The sequence below is a fragment of the Seriola dumerili genome, unplaced genomic scaffold (genome assembly GCF_002260705.1).
Source record: "Seriola dumerili isolate Sdu_G_001 unplaced genomic scaffold, Sdu_1.0 BDQW01000449.1, whole genome shotgun sequence".
In the NCBI taxonomy this organism is placed as follows: Eukaryota; Metazoa; Chordata; class Actinopteri; order Carangiformes; family Carangidae; genus Seriola; species Seriola dumerili.
The window spans coordinates 6,521,117-6,544,935 of NW_019174704.1; the positions used below are offsets into that span (position 1 = coordinate 6,521,117).

Sequence of the window (23,819 nt, forward strand, 5' to 3'; positions counted from 1 at the left end):
TTTTACAAAACAAGCGTTTATTAAATAAAAAAAATCATGCGAAATGTGCAACAAGACAGCGATTAACAGGATATGTTGCTCTTTCAATGATGAGTGGGTGGCCCTTAAAAGGGCCTTTGGGATAAAAGTTATTAGCCACCAAGCTAATACTCTTGAGACTGAGAGGAGGCCTTCTTTCCCGCCTTGCCGGAGCTCGGTGCAGACTGGCCGGTCTTCTTGGGCAGCAGGACGGCCTGGATGTTGGGCAGGACGCCGCCCTGGGCGATGGTGACACCGCCGAGCAGTTTGTTCAACTCTTCGTCGTTACGGACAGCCAGCTGAAGGTGACGAGGGATGATACGGGTCTTCTTGTTGTCCCTGGCGGCGTTGCCGGCCAACTCCAGGATCTCAGCGGTGAGGTACTCCAGCACAGCGGCTAGGTACACGGGTGCCCCGGCGCCCACTCTCTCGGCATAGTTACCCTTACGGAGGAGACGGTGAACACGGCCGACGGGGAACTGCAGACCGGCGCGGGAGCTACGGGTCTTGGCCTTGGCGCGGGCCTTCGCTCCGGTTTTTCCTCTTCCAGACATCGTTGGTTGTTGAATTGCTTTTTCAAAACAGAATCTTGCAATGGCAGGTCCGCAGCCACACAACCAGGATATAAACCCCACGTCTTGTCCCGCCCTAAGACGCGATTGGCTTTTGGAATGCAAATAACCAAGTATGATTGGCTTTGAAAGGTCAAAGGGAAGCGGAAGTCAGTTACTATTGGTGTAGCTCTTCCTGTGTCAAACCAATCACGATGGGCTCTACTAAAGAAACAAATGCGATTGGCTGCTGTTCTCGCTGCTTGTGGTGAAAGGTTCATGTGTACAAGAGGCGAACGTAAAAGACCAATCCAGCATCTTCCCTCCAGCTTCAAAGTTTTTGGCGCTTTCACAGATTCTGCAATGAAAGTGATAATGCAGAATATATGAACATCGATGGTGTTGGTGCATCTAAGTAAAGCTCGCATAAATTAAATCATCTAAACAGTTTGAAGCTATATCCCGGCCTTTGAGAATAATGAGCTACACCAGGGGTTCTCAAAGTCTGAGACTATATGGCTCTCCTCAATCAACCTTAGTTTACTTTTGTTGTTAAGCTCAATTCCTGGATGCCTATGGGGTCATGATTATGTTATTTAATCCTACAGAAACTCAACATTTGAATAACGATAGCCTAATACTGCTGTTTGACATAACTTGAGAGTAAAATACATAAATGCATAAAAAAAGAGACTAAACCAAATACATAAAAATGCCTGTCCTAAGGCTTTTATTAGTTTCTGACTCTGGGAAAGTTGGTAGTAAACAGTAAAATTCCCCTGTATCTCGGAACCATCTCTTTCACCAAATCACACACATTTAGGATAATTTAGGTGATCTCCTTTTGATAACTAATGTAATATAACTAATATTTTTCCCTTCCATTCACTGAGCTTCCCTTGAAAAAGTTAGGAGCCCCCTAGTGAGCCCCACCTCCCACTCTGAAAACCTTTGAGCTACACAAATATGATATACTCATGAGCTTACTTGAAATTAACAGCAGGTACTGAAGTATCAAAAGTAATTTTACTTCCCTTTAGTCAATTTTAAAGTAGATCTACACAGACTCATTTTAAACCAGTGGGCTTTAGGGTGACTGAACAACGCACGATAACTCCTCAAATAATACATACAATTGCCAAAAGTCATTCAGAGTCAGGTATCGACCTTTTTATGCACAGTCTATGGTACAGACCAAGTGAGCTTCAAAAATAATTTATTTGCAATAAATTAAACATTTCAAATATAACAACAGAAATTATACACATCTTCAATTTGCAGCCACTTCCTGTTTCACATTCCAGCCACACAATGTGCCTTTAGACAACAAAGTGGCTTTGTTCATTTCTTCAGCATTTTGAATTGGTTGAAATTTTGTCCATTAGAGTCCTTTTGACAACATTGGCTCCATGTTTTTGTTCCCTTTTGACAGCTTTTCTTTTATTGATGCAAATAAACATGAAAAGTAAATAAAAACGATTTCATTTGGTTGTTCTAAAGTCCAATAATTAATGCATTTGGTTAAAAGATTTTTCATTTTCTCTGACAAAAACACAAATAGCCAAAAATTTATATACATTTTCACATACTGGTTATGCCTCTGAAGGATGAAGCGGTTTCCTCATATCTCTAGTTGGTAGTAGCTATTTTGTTTCTAGCCCTGAGTGCATCCACTCCACCCATCAACTTGTCATAAACTTTGGCAAACTTGTTCCTCACAATGCCTCAGCAGAGCATCACCTCCTTAAGATGTCTAACAACTGCAGCATTGTTGCAATATTGTTACTCATGTGAGACATAAATTTGTTTAAAAACAAATGCAATTTGATAATGCTCCTAAATGGTACAATTAGGTTATGATTATGAGCTGATCACATGAGAGCATTTCAAACACTTACTGTATGCAATCTTGCTGCACAGTAATGATAGTTATTGCAATAATAAAATGTCCATATGAGCGTCAACTGAAGTCTTTATAATGTGCTTAGATGCACTTTTCACTTATTGGAGTCAACAGGAGATGCAAGGAAAGCAGGACCTGATGTTTTTTTTTTTACAGTCATAATATAAAAAAATTAAACTCATTGCCAAGCTTAAATTGTCTTCTAGAGATCCTGGCTGGTTGAAATTTCAAAAGCAAACTGAAATGCATTTATGAGCTAAACTTCAAATGAATTTCCACACAAAGTACCTTTATAAAATAAAAAGTACAATAAATATATGATTTTTTATGCTTCTTATATAAGATACAACATTGAACAACATTCTAAAACCAATGTATAAGCAATTAAGAATGAACATTACAACTAGATTACAACTGATGCTTAATTCACTTAAACTATGTGTTTAAAATTACATTTGGATGGAAAAACACAGCAATGTCTTTATTTTATAGTATAATGCAACTACAGTGATTCACTGTTTGGGAGTAAAATAAATAGCACTTGTTTCATGAGAACCACATAATAATAAATTACTTTTATACAACCCAGGAACTTTACATGTGCTGTTAAAAAACTTAAGTCCAAAGTGCAACCAATAATTTTATACTGGCATTTTATATCAATATAGTTTAAGAGCATTTCCACCATTTGTCACAATCAAATACTCCCACTATAGTTTGTGTTCAAACAGGGCACACAACTTTTCATTGTAGTTGTTCCCTTCTCCTCACTGAGCAGCAGATTTCTCCTTGAAAGAAACAGATTTTATAATCACATTTAAACCTCAGCGATGTGATTAATCATGACTTCTGTCCTGAAGGTGCAATAATTTCTCTCCAGAGGAAATCCCTCCCAGAGGTATCCTCTTTTCAACATGCACAGGTTATAACCCGCCTGGGGTGTTCAACCTGTCACAGACTGGACAACAAGGTTTAGTTGTTCTCCTGACAGTATCAACAGAGGCTTTCGAACAATCTTATTAAGTCAGGATGACCCATGTCCTAACCAAACAATGATAATCAGTTATCCATTGAGCTCGCTCCTCCGTTGGCAGCATTGCCTTTGCCTTTTGATTTGCCTGATGAGCGGAAAGAGAAGCGTTTGATGAGACGCCGGGAGAAGCTGCCAGACTTTTTGTGGCTGCTGGCTGCGGCAGCAGCAAAGTTATTGCCCATATTAGAGATGTCTTCATGGGATTGGCTGAGGCAGGACTCCTTCTCTCGATGTCTTCTGCGGAATAGCAGCTTTGTTCCACTCTGCAGAAAGCCCACTGCAGGAGGCAGACACACAGCAGGAATATTGGGACCTTGTTGACCAACACTATCCAATCATCCAACTACTAGTTTTATGAATGAATTATTATGATTTCATGAGATAGCTCCCTTATCAAATTGATATTCGAATTGAATTTTGAACTGATCCATTCAAAACCACTTTCGTCTGGTTGGGTCTATGTTGCAACATGGCCTCCAGAGGGCAGCAGCAGGACTTTAGACTCGGTTGTGTTATATGGCCTATAAAGTCATTATTTTGTTATGTAATGCTATATAAAAGATTTGTTTGCACGTGAAATATACTGTACTCTTTACTAGAATAGAAGTGACTTGTGAAAATGGAAATAAAATCCCTTTCAAATCCACAAAAAGAATTTAAGTCTATTCTTTAATATTTGCTTCAATTACAAGAGAAGGGAGTAACATGCAATCAAACAGTTGGCAAAAACAATATCTGAATTGCTGAGTATTGTCTTAACAATTAGTGTAAGAAACTGAATTTCTACCTCTGATGATTTGAGTGCATACACCAAACTGCAAACTATGATGACAGTGTTACCTTTGTGGTCCTTGAGGCTGCGGGTTTCCAAGGCACCAGTGGAACCAGTATCTGATTCCACATCATCCACAGATGGACGTTCCGACGCGTCGGAGGGTGTGGTTTCATCAGGGTCCTGGTGATGCCCCGCTCCAAAATGGTTGCCATGCATGGCTGCGTCCATGGCTGCAGCGTACCCGCTCGATAATGCACAGTCATCCTCTGAGAGTGGAACCTGACAGATGTAACATACTGAATCACTTTATATTCTTTTAAAAATAATAGAACAATTAATTAAGAGGTTAGGACACAGGAGGAGTGATGCAAGTGTGTAACTACTTATTGGAGTCTTAACCTAAAAACGCTGCTTAAGATGAACACTTAATGTTATGACCTTTATTTTAAAATACGTTCTTAATCGTCCGCATTTTCAAAGTTCCAGCAACATAACACCTGCACACATTTCAGTGAGTTTTGTGTCAGGTTTCAAGTGTAGCCTCTTGCACCGAATAGATTTCTACAGGGTTTCAGGCAAAAATCAGGTCAGAAGACTCTCATTCTGCTATAATGTGGTCCAACAGGGGGCTGTGACTGTGGACTAAATATAGATGAAACTCATTTTGCCTGGTTCCATGTCGTGTTTCAGATTCCTTAAAAGTAGGTTTTGTTCGTTAACAGACAGACAGATAGACAGATAGACAGATAGATAGATAGATAGATAGATAGATAGATAGATAGATAGATAGATAGATAGATAGATAGATAGATAGATAGATAGATAGATAGATAGATAGATACTTTATTTATCCCCTAGGGGAAATTATATATGACTTTAATAATGACTCATATACTCACAGTGAAGTTAAAAAAAAGAGGTAAAGGTAAAAACAAACAAACAAAATAAATATTATTTACATTTATAGAAATAGCTGTGTAGGCAACATTGTACTGATAAGTGCACAAATACTGAAAATCAAGTTTTCAAATCAAAAGAATTGCACTTAAAGGTACTATATGTAACATTCAGAAACCCCTTGTTAGTAATGACACCGGTGGCCATGTGGCCATTAAGTGAACTGCAGTCAGCATTCTGTTGCTGTAGGTAGGTGCAATCAAGCATCCGGGGCGTCGGCCAAAATAGTAACATGGCATACAGAAGACTGTATGTGATTGACCGGCAACATTTCTATAGATGAGGCAACTAAAGTTACACTGTTATTATAGTTTGACTATAAACTATATTTTAGACTATATTGGACCCTCCAACACTGGCACAGTGCAAACTAGCTATCGGTCTGGCTATGCAAGACTATAATTTGACTAATGTTAGATTTTTTTTTATTAAGATTTATAAAGAGTGATTTCGTTATCAGCTTGCAGACCCTAGTTTCCTCTGGACGTCAGTCACGTTTCTGTTTGGCCAGACTTGCTTCACTAGATTTAGTTTTTTGTGCTTATGTGGAGTTTGTGTTTGAGTCTGTGTTGTGCTGGGAGCTCGTTTGTTGACATTTCTAAGCTATCGTTGGCTAGTGTTGCGCACTGTTGGCACTGTAGGTGAGTGAAAGACAGGCACTAAGGCGAGGCACTAAGGAGTGAGCACAAATGTCACATCCTTTGGATTTTCCCAGAAAGTACGGCACAAGTAAGTCGGGGAAGGTCTCATATCTTAAGTTACGTTACAATCTCTTCACATATTAGCAATAAAAAAAGTGATTAATAAATGTAAATTGCTTCACATTCTTACATGCAGTATAATACCTTTAAATAAACATAATGTACTGTATATCTTGAAAAGTAGAGAAGAATGACTCATAGCTTTTGTTGTGATGGCACAAATTTTACAAGCCACAATATTTGACAAACAGTTTCAATTCTCTGACCTTTGACACGCCTGAGATGATCAGTGTGCTCCTTTTTGTTGGTGTCTTCCGTGCTACTTTGGAGGCGGACTCCGTCAGCTGGCGAATGGCCGTCTCTGCAACAGGATCCAGGCCATTAGAGAGGCGGCTGCTCTCTGAGCAACAAAAACATAAATATGTAAATCAGCACTACACTCGTACACTGCAATATACTATATCAAATATAGTCTAAAGTATAGTTTATAGTCAAACTGTACATAATGTACAGATTAATGAATTGATTTTTGTTGAGGTGCACATCAAATGTATGGTTTATCAGAAATACATGTACAGTATATACAAAAAATTCCATCATACCAAACTAAAAAGAATAATTTTTTAATGTCTAAGAGCAATCGTATACTGTGTATATATAGTTACATTTGTAGAATATTTTTCTATTGTGCTGATCAGACATTTTTTCAACTTTGCTTTGTATAAGCAAGTGGTCTCCCTGTGTAAACCTGTAAAGGTTTAAGCTTTTTGAACAGGAGTACCTTCACAGACAGTGCATGACACATACTGAAAAGTGCATTCCTCTCATCTCGTGTTACACTGCTGCTTGTTGCTTATCCTGCTTTGCATCTGTTATGTAAAACAATGCCTTTCAGTCTAGCACTCACTGCTGGGGTTGGGGCTGGTGCTGCCTCTGCCATCAGACAGGATGTTTGGTTTGTTCTCAGTCACCTCCACTTTGGATGGTGAACACAGAGGGGAATCACCTGAAAGGCATCACAATTATTTTATGTCAGTGTTAATATTATCACAGTCTTCTTTTATCTCACATTGTGCACCTGGCCCAAAGCAATGTAATACTTCAATCTGTAAATTTACCTGGACTGCGTTCCAGTTTAAGCCGAGACTGGACAGTGGTGACAGTGGTGACGATGGTTCCATCTGGCATGATGGTTCGGTCCACGTCGACTTTCTTGGTGGGGGTTAGTGAGGAACGAAGTGGCAAAGCATTGAGGGTGCCGCAAGGCTCCACTGCTTCCACATACAGCAGCTGAAAAAAACAAACAAATAATGGAGTCAGATACTCCCACATTTAACAGGGCTTTGCACTTTTCATTTCGAAAATATAATGTGTAGACGGGGTGGTCAGTTCATCAAAAAAGAGGGCACTTTATTAAAGAGGTGGGCACTCTATTTAAACTGACATTTGGACCTGCAGGGGCAATTTCAGATGACTAATCAGTGGGTATAACACATTGCAGGAGAGGTACAGGAGGTGTTATCTTGTCTCTTGTAGGGCATTTTTGCCTCTTTTGTTAGAGAACAACAGGTAATGCACCAACATGAAATGTTTCCCTACAGAGATAAAGCAGACGTTTATGCTCTCCTTGCAGTAATAAGTAGATTGTAAGAAGGAAGAAAGGCCACAAGTTGGCTGCTGTAGAGATCTGAGAGAGTTATTACAGGCAAGACAATGGACTGTATCAGCTGTTATACAACACTCCCTCTCCTTTTGTTGTGAATCTTTGTTTTGTTCCAGCTTTCTCAGTTTTAGATGATAAGCTGTGATGTAACTGTACACTTTAAAACACGAGGATGGCTTTGAAACAGTTTTCTTTCATTTTGCAGTAATACTTTTACATCTGGTCACTCACCTCTGCTGTGATAGTAGCGTTTGGTGCCAAGCCGTGGCCGGGGCTTATTGACAGTATATGTTGCCCAGTGGGAACTTTGCACTGGAGGTCCAAGGCGATGGAGGCATGACCAGGCAGGAATTCTACCCAACAAAAAAGAAAGTCTTAACATATTTGTAGAAACAGTATGAAAGCCTCTTTAATATACTGTAGCTCTGAACGCACCACAGGAACATCTGACATTTTATACATCCTAAAACGCTAACAAAGAGCATTACAGTGAGCCTGCCAGCAGTGCATTTTAAGAATTGATGATTTTGCTTAAACAGTCTAATCATTCCTGCTGATCAGGTTCCTGAACAGCAGCCAATAGTTAATTGCTATCAAGCAATGCCTTACGTTCCCTTTTGCCATTTCGTTCCAGAAGCCTTATTCTCAGCTCTTTGGTTTCTGGGCCCAGCTCCCTTCATCACAGAGAAAGCAGCTGTGTTAGAATTAAAGTGAAACCCCCACTATGCAAAAATACATTACTTAGAATAATGTGACTTTTTTCTCAGGCTAGTTTTTCCTTTAATTTTGGCATGAATGTACACCATCACAACACTTTATCAGCAGTTTGACGTCACAGATGCCTTCTTACAGAGTAATTTCTTCACTCCATTCCAGTGGGGCATTGGAGTTGCTGGGCACAGACAGGAAGCGGGTTGTCCTCTCTGTGGAGGGTTGGTCCAGGCTCAGGACACAGCACAGCTCCTCTGATCTAGACCACTGACCTGCAAACACACAGCGACGCAGTGAGACCCCAGCAATCAGCAGGACGCTCAATGGGCATGATCTGACACAGAGGGAAAATATCTGACCTTTACTTAAGGTCGCCCTGAACTGCCGGAGCTGTAGTCGCCGCACCAACACACTCTGGGATACAGAGTTCAGTCCCACTGACAGATGGTCCATGGGGGCCTGGGAGCATTCGAGAAAAATAAAATTTTGCAAAACCAGTTCAATCACAGGATCTATCATACAGCATTCAGTCATAGAAATTTATTTAAGTCATAAAACAGGTCCTAGTTACTTTGTCTCATTGCTGCAAAGTTTGGGAAAAACACTTATTTCTCACCAAAGGACTGGAGACACAGGTCTTGAGGTTGAGGACCATGGCGGGCTGAGTGCTGAACAGAGTGTCCTCTATCAGTCCCTTAATCATGCCCAGGTCTGCCTCACCTTCGGTGCCCTGAGAAGAAAAAAAAGCAACAGATTACTCTCTGATGATAGACCAGCATGTGTTGTAGCAGGGGAGAACAGCAAACTGGAGTTTCTAATACATTTTTAAGCCTGATATCATCTTACTTCTAATAACGTCCAAGAGGAGCAAATAGAATGTGGTTGTTTACTGTTGCTTTCATCTAAAAGCCATTTAGTTTGTTCAAAAATAATTGCACCTATAAGGGATTGAATCGAAGGTATGAAATATTGGGACTGAACCAATCCCAATATTTCATACTTACGATTATCTTGACTACAAAAAAGTACAATACAGACTTTTGTATTCTTGTTTTCAGACTCAGTGAGTATACATGGGAACTGTCTTCAGTAATGAAGTTTTTCCTTACTTTATTGACTTTGTTGCCATCTCAGACAAAAGGCAAAAAATGGCATGCACATTTATGTAACAACATTCAAGAACGGCATTTCCTCCGTGACTCAGTGAGTTTAACAGGGTTGTGACTCACATGCAAAACATTACGTGATGACTGAGATTTATGAAGAGAATGTGACAGAAAGCTTGAGCACAGTCACATAAATATTTACATAATGTGTATTTCCTTTTTCTGAATGTGTGGAAGAACACTGTGGCATCATTATCAGATGTTGTCACCTGTCTCTGCAGCTTGCATGGAGACACTGTCAGGGAAAATGACGGCTGCTTGGAAAGAGTCCAGGACATCAGCAGACCCTCATCCTCCACCTCCTCCAGACACACCACCACCTGATGGAGACAGACAGGGGGAGCGAGGTTGGAAAACACATCAAACACAGAGCCAGGGAGCAGGTGAACAGATTTATAGTTATGGCAGATTATTAAAGTAATGTCGTAAGGATGTTGCATTTTCTAATTAATTTGATTTTGATAATTTAGTACAAACAAGGCCTCATTCTGGAGGATCAGCAACCTCTGCCTGCTTCAAAAATACATCTTACTTCATAAAACACCACGTAACACTTGGCAGAAAAACAGTTAGGTTATTTCATGACACATAACATTTAGAAAATGCTCAATTTCAGTGCAAAAAGAAACATTTCCTACAATGCTGGATGGTGAAAGGAGTGAAGTGCTCGTGGAAAATCATTTTTAACATGATGACTCTCTTCAGTAAAGTGAGGGAGAAAACAAACATCTCTGAGACAGGAAGCAACATGATATATGGGAAACAAGTTCTTAGTTTTGAAAAATACTGCACAGCAACAACACTAATGGAATAACAGAGGTTATTAAAATTCCACATTTAATGACAATGAAAATAATGGCAGAATTATATGCAATTTTATTGTAAATTTGCACATTTGAATATCAATGCAAATGATGCCCAGATGTTCCCATTTGTTTCGGAGGCCTGCCCTCAAATGTGCAAATTGCAAAAATCCAGGTGGTGTGCTTTTCTACCTTTGTCACCATAGGTGCTATAGTGATCTGATAGGTGTCCATGGAAACAGCAGCGGGTGACTGCTGGGTGACTGTCACGGGAAATGTCACTGTGTCCACCCAACAGTTACAGTGTAAAACCTGTAAAACAAAAGGAGGAGGATGGGGTTAATACTGAAACAGGAGAAACATTAATGTTTTAAGATGTTTTTAAAACAGCAAGATTTGCTCATTAGTAACACACATACCATCATACTGTCTCTTAGACTGTTCAAATCTGTGTCTTCATCTTCATCTCACTTGACCCATATATTTGGTCCAGGATTTTTTTGTAATGCATTGTTCCAAATAAAATTCACTGGTTGACTGACTAAAGATGCCAGCTTTAGATGTTAATCCCTGTGTTTATAACAGCTGTATTGAACGTGGACCGCAAAGATTACTTACCATTCGGTGCACTGATTGGTCAGTGCAGGTCACACTCTCTATTGCAGAGGCAGCAGTTAACTGGAGACTGCTGTCAAAAGTGATCTGGATGGAGCTCTGGGGGAGACACAGGAAGAGAACAAATGTCCTAAATATTACACAAGAGAGAGAAGAGATAAACTTGGGGATGACATAAAAGATTTTGTACTGCTGTGATAACGCCTTTAAAGAAGCTTGTTAGCAGTTAGTCATAGTCCTTATAGATGTTAGTTAATTAGTAAATGAAAGAGCTGCTGTATCATTTAAACTAGGGGGGGATTTCATGAATGTTAAGCTTGTTTGGTATCAGACATCAAAGAACTTCATTGATCTTTGCTCAGAGTGATTGGACAATCACTTGCACACAGTACTGATGGCATATTCACATGTATACATTCATCGCACAGTGTGATCCTTGAAAAGTAATAATAACATTGGCGTGTATTCTTCCCTATGCGCCATCTTAGCAGAAATAGAAAGTTTCCCTCAAGCAAAAACTATGAGAGTGTCAAGAATATTAATGTGCCATTTCTTTCTCTATCCAAGGTTTAAGGTAAAAGGTCTGATGCAGAAAATTAACAGGAATCGATAAGCAGACTCTTTTAAGGTGCTATAATAATTACTGTATTTACAATGCATGGCAAAGCACAAATGTGATTTTAAGCCCAGGCATCTTTGTGGATTTGTGCACTCAGACGAATAATGCCTGAAGATACTGGCAATAAAATTACAACATATGTTTGACCAAAGGGTGGTAAGGAGTACATTCAAGTTAATATGAGCTTTTGTAATAATGAAAAAATTGTAGATCCCCTTTCATTACACTGCGACTTGTTCAGACTGCTCAGACCTTACAACAGTATCCATTATGAAGACCGCATCAGTCAATGCTTCGTCACACTTACAGGAAGGCAGGCTTTACTGAATGAGTGCTGGACTTGGAAAACACCCTTAATAAGATGAATTAGCATCTCAGTTGTAAGAAAAGATTCACCATAATTGTGGAAACACCAGTGGCCTAGTATCACTGTGTGTGTGTGCCAGAGGATCTGTTACACTGGGCGGCTTTAACTGGCTCAGGAGATGCAAGTGAGAGAAAACAAATCCCCTATTGTCAGGGCATATGTTCCTCTGGGTCCAAGTCCAATCTCTATCAAACACAACAGCGGAGGCGGGGCAGAGGTGGGAGGATGATATAACAAAGTTTGTGGTGGGTGACCGTGTGTGTGTGTGTGTGTGTGTGTGTGTGTCAGTGTTCCAGCCAGAAAGAGGGCAGGAAGCCAACTGCGATGCTGCAAGCTTACGTAGGTTCCCTGGACCAACCCTGCAGTCACATGACTACAGCGTACAACCGGGTGTGTTTACTTCGGCTGGCTGGAGCCTCTAAAGCTGCTCAGTCACCCAACCGTTCATTACATTCAAAGTGCAGAACAAATATGATGTGATGTATTTCAGATTGGTAGGCTTTAGGATAACACTTTAATCACAGGGTTCTCCTTCTGTGTGCTTCTTAAGCTTTGTGGCACTGCAGTCAAACACCACTGGCATCTTTGTAATTGGTCTCATTTAGAGTCAGTGCAACATTTTGAGCAAGTACACCTGAATATCAATGTTTTTTGTGATCCATATATCCTGCAAATTTTCTATTTCATTTATATAATGAGAATAAAATACTTCTACATTATTCTAGATGATTTTTTTTTAGCATTTTACATTCTTTAGATTCATTTGGAGTGTAGATATAGACAGAAAATATGAGAAGAGATAGTGGGGAATAAAGGAAACTGGGGACATTAAAAGTTAAATTATATGATATGTGTCCTTACTTCTAGACCACCAGACGCCTCCCAGTATCAAATCTAAAAACCCTCAAGACCTCAATTTATGACAAGTCATAGCACAGATTTGTGTTCTTTTATGTCAAAAAGCTAATCCATGACAAAAAGAAACTGACAACTTTATATTTTTGCAAATTACTTTAGGACACACAGCAGCACAGACTTGCCAAGATGTGTCAATCAAAGTCTTGCATGCCTGAGAGAGGGTTGCGTCATCAGATTCTCAGTCTTTGTTGTTTCTGCCAGGGGGTGTTGATATAATATTCTGTAAATAATCACTCTCTGGGCTGAACTGCAATTTCAGCATTGTATGATTTTTGGGTTTACCACAATGCTAGTTTAACATTTTGAAGCGTACATGCTTGGAAGCTTGGCCAGAATAAGGCAGCCATCTCCAAGTATTTAGGTCTACCGTGGCCATGAAAACATATGGGTGGAAAATGTAAAGTAAAAACTCCTGCAAAGTCTATTCATCTTTTCGGTAAAGCACAGAATATATCTAAATGGTCATAGGTTTATGGTTTTCTATTCTTTCAAAGGGAGTTTGCTAAGACATTTCACATCCATTGGCTTCATAGGTAGCCATCTGGTGCACTGTGGTGTTGTGTACCCTCCTGGCAGAGACTACAGAGCTCATTTTGTCATGGAGAGGGCAATGCTAGCAGCATAACCACAGATTTGTCCTTGTGAACCCCCACTGTTCAACTGAGTGTATATGTGGAGGGTATTTCTGGGAAAGAGACAGTTCCTGAGGACATCCATGGTGTCACTTCAGGTTTGTCAGCATCACCCCCTTTGGGTCCGACCGGCTGAACTCCTCTGAAAAGCATGTGGGTCAACCAGAAATACACTCCCCCTGTGGCTTTTGTTGACCCTCATCTTCCTCTCCTGTCTTTTCTTTTCATTGCATGTATCTGAAATTCAGGCGACAACAGGGTATAAACTTTGTGGTGAGGAAAAAGCTATTTCTAATGTTTGTTTTTTTTTTACTTTGACAATGATAAAACATCTAAGATTCATTTGAAATTGTGTGAAAGGAAAACATTTTGCCTATATACACAAATGCACTGGTTTGATAACTTGAAAATGTCAATGTAAAACACATTATAGGTTCTTTTTTTATTTTTGTTCAAGGGATGCTATGCTTGTTAGCAACATTAACATGCTAACATTGCTTACAAAAAAAAAGCAAATGTCAGAATGCCAACACACTAAACTAAAACCGTGAACATGGTAATTATTACCTGCCATGTATCAGTATATTAGCAGTGTCATTGTGAGCATGTTAGCCTCACACCACTGCTAGCATGGCTTTTAGTCTATAAACTGTTGAAATCTATCAAACAATCCACACATCAGCCATTAATCACACTTTGCAATGAGCAGATTTTGAGCAACTATACTATTACTATTATAACAAGAAAGAGCAAGACTGCAAGGACTCCCATCTTCAGCATTTCTGATCTGGCTTCACTTCACAATGTACTCTGAGGTAGTACATAAAATCAGCATAATCCATTATGTGTGTCTCCGTCCTAAATGCTGAGTCAAAAGGACAGCCTTGGAGATCAATGCCTGCCACAGAAAGATTTTAATAATGTGCTTTATTTTTGCTGTAACCATAAAACGGGCTGGTGAATTTAAATCTGTGACTGAAGGATAAAAAGTTTAGTTTCCTGTGCTATCATAGCAAATGAGTGCTGAGTGCTTAACATCCCCTGTCATTAAGAAGAAATCTACTTGAACATAATCACGGAGCATTAATTATCTACCGGCAGCTCACAGTCAGAGAGGGAAGAAGTGCACTGTGGCCTCATGCTAATCACCAGGCTCTTTATAATTGCAGATCTTGAATGGACAGGGAGCTTCCTTCCCTGCAGATGCACGGTTGTGAGCTCTATTAGTCCTCCTTTTCCACCCACTGGGTGGCAACGAGTATGCACCCAGTGACAATGTCTGGACATCATCTGTCAGCTGCAGATGCGCACACACACAGTCCGACAATGCTTTTATGATCTGCAGGTCTGAGCAGGGTCAACCAGTCCAGTCCTTCAAGCCTCCTCCACAAACTAATCCAGTCAGAGACATCTGAATAGCTCCATATCAAGTTTACTCTGCCAAGGCAAGATTATAGCTGGAGGCTCCAGCAGTAATACTTCAGCAGACAGACATTTTCTCTGGATAAACAACTGAGTCATGAAACAAGTTGCATCATGGGATTACTGTCCAAAGGTGCAGGAGGAACACCAAATAATCTGATGTGCTGTCGAGGGTAGCTTTTTATGCTGCCGAACAGATTCACGTGTTCACTTATTTCTTTGTTTATAGACATGTGCAGCTAAATCCTTATCGTGCTTAAAGTGTTTGTAGGGAAATCACCAACATTTAACCCAGCATGCCAGTTGTCACACAGATGCATGTGTATGTGTGTGTTTCTGCGGCAAGAGCATGTCCTTCTGTTGACATCGCCGAATATAACCAGCTTCGATGAAGCCTCCCGCCAAATCCCTGTATTACAGGGACACAGGAAGAGTGAGAAAGGGATGGTGTCTTCCTATGAACCCGATAAATCAATATTAGACTAGAGATAGACTTGACATATCTTTCAAACCCAACAGAGCCCAGCTGCAACAACGGGCCAGTGCTCAAGCACCCTGCTTTTCACCCTGGGGTCGCAGTTGTCTTCTCTTATCTACATCTTAGAGACAAACCTCTTGACTAAATATCTTCAAGGGAGACACTGTATGAACCACTGTCAGTAACATCTTATCTCCTAACATCTCCTCTGTTTTATGAGCTCATACACACTCGCCTGAACATCTCTGCAGCACCAATGTAGCTGTAGAGCTAGAAAAATCACACAGTATCTTTACATGTGTTATAGTGTTTCCTTTTCCTATTCCTACTTCAATATAAAGTATGCCCACAATAAACCGAAACATTTTTTGTCTCATCTTGTAGTTTTGAATACTGGACTTCAGGGATCAGGGTCAAGTCTCCCATTTGGGATGGAGAATTCTGCAACAAGAACAAAGTATTTTGACAACACTTAAAATTAGTGAGACGGCATGAGCCAATCTGTAAGCCAGCACTGTTTACATGGTGGGCTCCTGGTTTACGTCACTCCCCTGCTGCAGTGAACAGGACATTGATGAGGACAGCCAAACCACACTTCTGAAATAAGTGTGAACCAAAACTAAACAGTGACCCACTGACAGCTTTAATAATTGTTAATATGTAACACATGTACAGCTCTACTTTATATAGTGAAATAGCTCTAAAAATAGAAATTGACCCTACCTGATGATGAAAACAAATACCCACAATAAGATTTCTGACAACAAAAGCAAAAACCTTCATTTTGAGATTGCTAATGAAATATCCATAATGTCCATCCATATTACTGTGAACAGCTGAACACACAGAGTGAAAATACTCTGCCCCGGGGGCTGAAATTGCATTTGTTGTTCAAGCAGAAAACCCAGGTCATGAAAACGATATCATGTTTCACAATGATCTTCCCGGTGACTCAGTATCAAAAAACCATTATGTGATAATAAGCCAAGCTAGCCAGCTATAGAAGTCTGCATATTATGTTAGTTCCTTTACATATCATGAGTGAATAAAGCGAAACTTGGCCATGTAAAATGTAGCAAACTGCTAAACTGAAACATTTTATCCACTGCTTTCTTGGGAGCAAAATCATTGCATGGGATAGGCTTCATTTCAAAGAAGAGCAAGCCAGTAAACACTAAACTGAAGCTGTTTTCAATCAGAAAACAACTCTGCATTTAAAAAGAAGAAGAAGAGACACACACACACACACACACACACACAAGGTCCTGTGTTGGTGTGGGTATAAATAATGCTCCAGGTAGTGAGGAGAAAAAAGATCAAGGAAGTCCAATTTGAGTATTTCATCTTTCAGTACCTGCGCATATAAGAACTCACTAGGGTTGGATGATATGATACAGTTTCTAATACTTAAACTGGAAAATTGCTAATGAATAATGGTCATATAGGAATGTCCGTTTTTGGTTAATAAACATCATGTCTAAAGTAAAAACCCAATCTTGCTCATTGATCTACTACATTACCTACACCTGAGTAATACTAGGATGTGTAAATGATATGATGAACCTCACAGGTCCCATGTGTGTAATTATGTAATAGCTGAACTAAACTTAAGGGACTCTGAGAGTCATTTATTGGGCCACAGTTTTAAAATGGCATAATGTTAATTCATTCATTTATGCACGATGAAAAGGTACATAATCAGGCCTACACACACACAGTTACTTTCATATATAATAGCTAATCTGACAATTATTTTCACAATTAAAGGAACAGTTCAACATTAGTTATCGTTATATGAGATTGATATAACTGTTGGAGTCTCTGCTGGTTGCTTGACAACCTCATGACAAGACTTCAGGAAGTCACTACTCCCAGCCATAAAAATAGTCCAGGACGTAACCCCCTGTAAAACAACAATCTGTCGTTTTCACACTGTGGCGTCTGCACTGATTAAACAAACAACATATAACATGTAAAATATTGAGCTCTAGAGGTGCTGGTAGGCAGACTGCTTTTACCTTTGGACAGAGTCAGAGTAGCTGTTTCCTCCTGGTTCTAGTTTTATGTTAAGCTAAGATAACTCACTACTAACTCGCTGGCAATAAAGCAAATAAGTGTACGGGCCCGGCTCCAGACAAGGGCACGGGGGGGGTGGCAATGCCCCACGGAGTGCTCTGAGTGCCCCACTAAATCCTCCTGCTTCATCCCAACATTAAAGAAATAAAGTATTTTATTTTGTCCTTGCCCATTTGACCAATCATAAACATGCCACATTCAAATAATCAAGGTTTATTTATATCTGATTGGTTGTTCTAGTCGTATAAAAACTGGATACAGCGAGGAGAGCAGTTGCTTCTCTATCACTTCACTTCATTATATTACGTTGTACTCTGGTTACCAGCCCACTTCACTCACACTCAGTGAACTGACTTTGATGAGAACAGCCTGGTTTTAGTTTTAGTTAATCCATGAAATTTGATCTCTAGATCTGACAGATTTATTTGGCTACTTGCACATTGTGGTTTTTGTGATTATTTATTGTCAATCATTTGCAATCACCTTCTAGATGTAGTGGTTTAAAATTAAATATATTGTGGGCTTGAGTATTATTAGATTCTCTGGCTTGAAGTCTGGCAGTTAGTGACCAATCAACATCTCTTAATGCCCCTAAAGCATTCTAAAACCACGCCTGTAAACGTATGTCAAACTGTTCCTTAATTTCCTATACAATTTAGAGTCCGACCAATATTGGATTTTTGGGGCCAATGCCGATAACGATATTAAGGAGTAGAAAATTTCTGATATTGATATATCGGCTCTATATAAACACTTGTGAAAAAGATATGTAATGAAAGCAGGGTATTTTACAGTTGAACAATAAACTTTATTGTCCAAAATGACATCAGTGCACTGAAATGGTAAACTTCACTGGGAATTAAATAAAATAACTATAAAAATAAATAAGTATAAATAAAAATAAAGTTCAAATATGTGTGGATGTGTATAATATATATATATATATTTATATATAGATGTATATATATGTAACTTGAATGACAACAAAGGATCAAATTGATACATAAAATGCTCCTATAAAACTTGACTTGAGACCCGAGCATTCCCACTGCATTATTGCTTTCTTATTAAATAAAAATATTGCAATCAGCGATAATCGGAGAATATTGTGCACCATACCGATATATCTGTGATAGACCAATAGGCCGATTAAAATTGGCCGACCCCGATCAATAAATCAGTCAGGCTCTAATTCAATTAATCATTTTGTTTATAAAATATCAGAAAATAGCTAGAAATGTCCACCATAATTTCTCAAGAGCAAGAAGGATCCTATTTTAAACTGTTTGATTGGTCCAAACAACATTTCAAAACTTGAAGATATTTAGTTAGTAAATACTTCACATTTGAGAAGATGGAATGAGTCAATATTTGCCATTTTTGGCAGGAAATTATTCAAACGATTAACTGACTAATTTTCTGTTGGCTGACTAATTGATTTAGCGATATATATGTAATGATTTCAGGACACAGATGGATATTTGCACCGATTTTCAGTTTTGGAATCAAATTTTCTGCTACACTATACAGTTTCAAGTCTTCATTATAATGGGTTTCACATAATGTTGCCCTATTGCTTGACCAAACATAATGGAGCCTGCAGAGGACAGGGTTTTGCTGAATCCTGTTTATTGCTGTAAACCTTTCCTTACAGGCTCATTCAACCTGCCTTTATTTGGATAAATTTCAACATAATTATTTAAAGACTGTCTGTCAGCGTCAACCTTAAATGTCGGAGGAGTACTTAGGTTAATGCTATAAAGGATTTGCATGCTAATCCACACATGATGACACTGATGCCGAATCTTCGTCGTGCTGGGCTCCTCTGAGGAAGCTCATGTTTTGCATGATGTAGAAACATAATCATGACATGCAAGTTAGAAGAGAACGTGACTCTTCAGGACCATGTTCTGGGCAGTCGCTTTAGGCTTTGTTTTTGAAGTGGCCACAGCAACACGCCTGGCAGGTGGCAGGTGCTTTCTGTATGTGAGAAGCAAAGTATGCAAAGTGTCTCGCTTTCGGCCACTTATTACTTGCCACATCTCCACAAACCACAGCAGGTTTTTCCAGTCAGGTTTTGAGGGAAGAGGTGAAAAAACCAGAACATGAGTCATGACTCTTAGTCTAAACAGTGAAGACAAATGGAGCAGGTTCACTGGCTACATGTTACAACTTAACAATGAACATTTGGAGGGTCAACAAATACTTTCATATTTGACGCATCTGATGTTAAAAGGACCCTATGAAGCCCAAGCATGTGACCTTTAAGTTACAAGACAAGGTCAAGATCACCAGATCATCAGTCACTAGGCCAAGCTAGTTTAAGATTAAGTCCTCTAGGTATTTAGTAAGGCATGCTTGTAATTTGTTATCTCAGTGTCATGTTCAAAGTTTCATTAACAAACTCACAAGTGATTTGCATAGACCCCAGACACATTTAGAATAACAGATTGCTCTGCACGCAGACACAATGACATGCAGTTATTTTATTGTGACGAGAGAGATCAGGAAGCTTTGGCTAACACTCTCACCTCACAAACTAAACACCACATGGACAGACAGACATGGAAAGCTTGTCTCTGTTTCCTCCACCACTGACAAATTTACCCAGTCTGGAGAATTATCTTAGAATAAACATCATATACCTTATCACTGCTGGGTAAAAGCCTTGTTTCTACTTGTTTTCTTCAGCGTGACAACTACTCTCATGTTCCTCTTCTGAGTTTTTAAAGCACTTTATAAGTCTAAAGGTCATGCAGTCATAAATAAAACAAACCACATAGATCAAACCTACAGAGACTGATGAAGGCACTGAAAAATATCCATAGCAACTTCTTAAAAAACACACAACCCCGTCTCATTTTTCTCACTAAACACTCCAAAGTTCACCCAAGGTTCACTCCAACAATGTTGTGGAGTTTCTTGGTAACTGAGAGCAACAAAGGTCACAGTGGATGAACTAATTAGGCCATTGTACGATAACTAAGCTGGCACACACCCATTCACCACCATATATTAAAGAGAGGCAGTTCCACAGAACCACTGAGACCACTTGTTACCAGCACAAAAACAAGGATTTTAACACTTTGATGAAAAACAAATGTAAGCTCTGCTGCATAGAAAACTAAACAGTGTGTGGAGTATGCAGAAAACATGCATGAAGGAATCACATTTCGTCACATGAACATGAAGCAAGAGCAGCCTTCAAAGCTCTGTGCTCACTGTATCTGTAACTCTAGCACTGTGTATATACTGTGTATAAGAACGCACACGGCAGAGCAATAACACACCCTCATGTATCCTTCTCATAGAAGACACACTGTCCTCTTCATATTCAACTAAGTCCTAAAGACCAACGCAAAAGCTGTCTGACTTTGAGGTCATATTTTGACATTTTGGGAAATACACTGACTCGTATTCTGTCTGAGCTAGATGAGAAGATCAATGCTACATCAATGTTTGTATGCTAAATATGAAGCTTGCTATCCAACCGGTAGGTCTAGTTACCAAAGAGCTGCTAAAAGCCAAAAACACATGAATTGAATTGATTATTTGGACAGTATAATTTTGTAAAATAATAATACTTTATGATCATATCATCACGATACAATACCACCGAACATCAAAAAACAGTAATAGTGAATAATGGTCCAGTCCTATGATTAGTGCTCTAATATGAGGTTCAGATTTTGGTTGGAAGAATGTCATATTTGAGTTTAACTCTCGACTGTTTGTTGGCAGAGTATCTCAAAAAAGTAATAGATTCAGTGTAAGTCTGCTAGACAGACAGCCTTAGGCTGAAGGATCAGTCAATTCAATTATGGAATTTCGATCATTTGATAACTGCTACTGATTTTTGTGTGGGCTGAGATCATGTACTGGAGAGTAAGTTGGACTTCTTTCTAATCTGGGTGCTAAAACAGTGACCTAATAATTGCACTGATGGGCTGAGCTCCAGGTGTATATTATTCCAAACCGATATGCAACAATAGCACTATCACTCAATGAATATTTCTTTCAAGTGTTAACTTGAACAAGCTTTCAATCCATCAAGGTGAGGTGGCCCTTATAAATCAGAATCGAGTGCTGTGGATTGATCTGACCCCTTTAAACTCCTCACCAACTCCATCTCTTATTCGACACACACACACACACACACACACACACACACACACACACACACACACACACACACACACACACAGATCGTTTGTATGTGGGGGTTCGAGGATCCATCTCCTCTTCCAGTGCTCATAGGAAACATCTGACTGTGTGGCAGACTTTGATCAGATCGGATCAAAAGAACTATTCAAAAGGAGAAAGACCTTTGGAAACTTACACTTAGCATCTACCATGTGCCGGACTACCAACTTGTCTGGAGTACTGACCACACTGAATCCAACATTTATGTGTGAGGCAGGGTTGTAACTTTGTAATAAGGACAGTAAAGGTTATGAGCTACAAGAAAGGTGAGACAACCATTCTTCTGTCTTGAGCAACAACACTGATTTTACCTCTTCCCACTGTGATCAAACACATCCATTTCCCCCCACAGGCGGGGGTATCAGACTATTTTTATGAGGTGTAGGTGTTCGTACTGTGGCTATGCTGACTGGTCTTGCCTCTCTGCTCTTATGTGCATTGATTCAGAGCTGTTACGCAAGGCTCTGCACCCCATCCTCTTACCGATTAGAGACACTCAAACTCCTACACCTCTACCTCCCTGCCTACACACACTTCCAGCGCACATGGGCACACCAACTGCCCTTGTTTAACTATTTATGCCTCTGCTTAGTGGAGTAACCTTAGGCATGCTCTTCTACACAGCGCCACCAGCTCTTCTTTGCAATGTAATTTGTGCTACTTCTCCTCCTCCTCTTCATGGCTTAAAGATGTCACATTAACAACTCACCCCCTGTCTGCAGGCTTGCTCATTCAGAGCTTTCACCCAGGTTCTCTGCCAGTGCTCCCTGAAGGACTTGAAAGAGAACAGAGAGGTAAACAAGCCTTTAACCCCGGCCTCAGCTGCATGTCCTCCATCCCAGCCCGAGCGGAGCTTGATCAGGAAGCCCCACACACCTCCACCCTGGCTCTGGCGCGGCTGTGTGTACGAGAGCTGCTGCCAGGCTGGTCTTCTCCTGTCTTGCTTGACGGTCTCTCTGGCTCTCCACAGGCGATGTAAGGTCTTCAAGTACTGGAACAGCCATCCCAGCACAATGAGCAAGGAGGCTAGAAAGAGACCCACCAGACACAGCCAGCCCAACTCCTGGAGCTCCATCACCGTCTCCTGGAGCCTCTCATATCACCAGGTCCAGATGGAAATATCAGGACTTGTCAGTCAGAGTAGATCAGCTCCTTTTAGCCTGTGAGTGGCAGCAAACAGTCAGTCAGTCATATTTATTCAAGGAGTACTTACGCGCTTTAATCGAGGAATACCCCAGAATACACAGGGGACCCCGCACAGATGGTGCCTATTACCTCCTTGACTTTAATTTGCTTGTTTTAGGTCACACTATAACACCGCTTGTGTGTGTATGAAGCAGGAGCCCATGCTCTGAACACTGCGTTAACGTTACGCAGATATCTAAAGTATGACCCATGCATTATCAAAGAGGACGATGCATCGCAGGTAAACGGACAGAACTCGGATAATGAACCTGCCAACCTACCGTTTAACTTAGACGGTCCGAGCTGCAGGCTGCTGGGAATCGAAAGCACGGCATCGGTAACACGAAGCTGGCTTCATGGCGATATGCAGCGCTGCCAACAACAACATTAATGTGTTTGTCCCATCTCCGACTCATCAGCGATGTTTCGGCTGATGTCTGTCTGCTGTCACCTATCGATTCCAAAACAAGCTGTCCGCTCTTTGTTGGTGCATTACAGGCTGCAGTGGGTTTAAAGTCTCCGCTGATCGTACCCTCCTACCCCTGTAACGTCTCTACAATGATGATTTGACAAAGAACAGCCGTGGCCTACAGGTGGCGCTGCAGGCGACAAGCGCAACAGCAACAAGGAAGTGAAAGGTGTAGACTTCAAAATAAAAGCAAACAACTTGGAACGTTTGAAAAAAATCTAAATAATGAATCAATTTGGCTTCATTACCAACCAAGGAAAGCAGACGGCAACCCCGGGTTCACAGTGGATTCACCAGGATTATAGTAAATTCATTAATTGCCAGTATGTGAATATCCAACACAAGTGTGGTATCAACTGGATCCTGCAGTATTACATAATCTACGTAACAGACTTGTGAACAGTCTGTTATGAACAGACATAATGAATGCAGAACACCTTATAAGAAAACGTTTAATAAATAAATAATAAATAAACAATTTAAATTCATTTTAAATCTGTATTAATTGGAAATCTAATTGGAAATAACATATAAAGCCTTTAAGAGATTCAATT

At 40.0% G+C, this 23,819-nt stretch overlaps 2 protein-coding genes across 3 annotated transcripts; both read right to left on the minus strand.

The window, feature by feature from the left end:
- On the minus strand, window positions 1-655 carry LOC111234389 (histone H2AX). Its single transcript, XM_022762459.1, has one exon. The coding sequence runs from the start codon at window positions 570-572 to the stop codon at window positions 144-146; it is 429 nt and encodes a 142-aa protein (XP_022618180.1). The 5' UTR covers window positions 573-655; the 3' UTR covers window positions 1-143.
- Window positions 656-1,502: 847 nt separating this feature from the next.
- On the minus strand, window positions 1,503-23,340 carry c2cd2l (C2CD2 like). 2 transcript variants are annotated; one of them, XM_022762784.1, is made up of 15 exons: window positions 23,078-23,340; window positions 22,321-22,771; window positions 10,900-10,995; window positions 10,474-10,593; window positions 9,688-9,798; window positions 8,929-9,042; window positions 8,672-8,771; window positions 8,452-8,584; window positions 8,211-8,275; window positions 7,833-7,954; window positions 7,057-7,228; window positions 6,846-6,944; window positions 6,205-6,299; window positions 4,346-4,559; window positions 1,503-3,782 (listed from the first exon to the last, which is right to left on the minus strand). In XM_022762784.1, exons 2-15 carry the CDS (start codon window positions 22,684-22,686, stop codon window positions 3,532-3,534), a joined length of 2,058 nt encoding a protein of 685 aa, XP_022618505.1. In that variant the 5' UTR covers window positions 22,687-22,771; window positions 23,078-23,340; the 3' UTR covers window positions 1,503-3,531. The 2 variants fall into 2 exon arrangements, with proteins under 2 accessions (XP_022618505.1, XP_022618504.1); XM_022762783.1 differs by having other exon boundaries at window positions 6,205-6,338.
- Window positions 23,341-23,819: the final 479 nt, after the last annotated feature.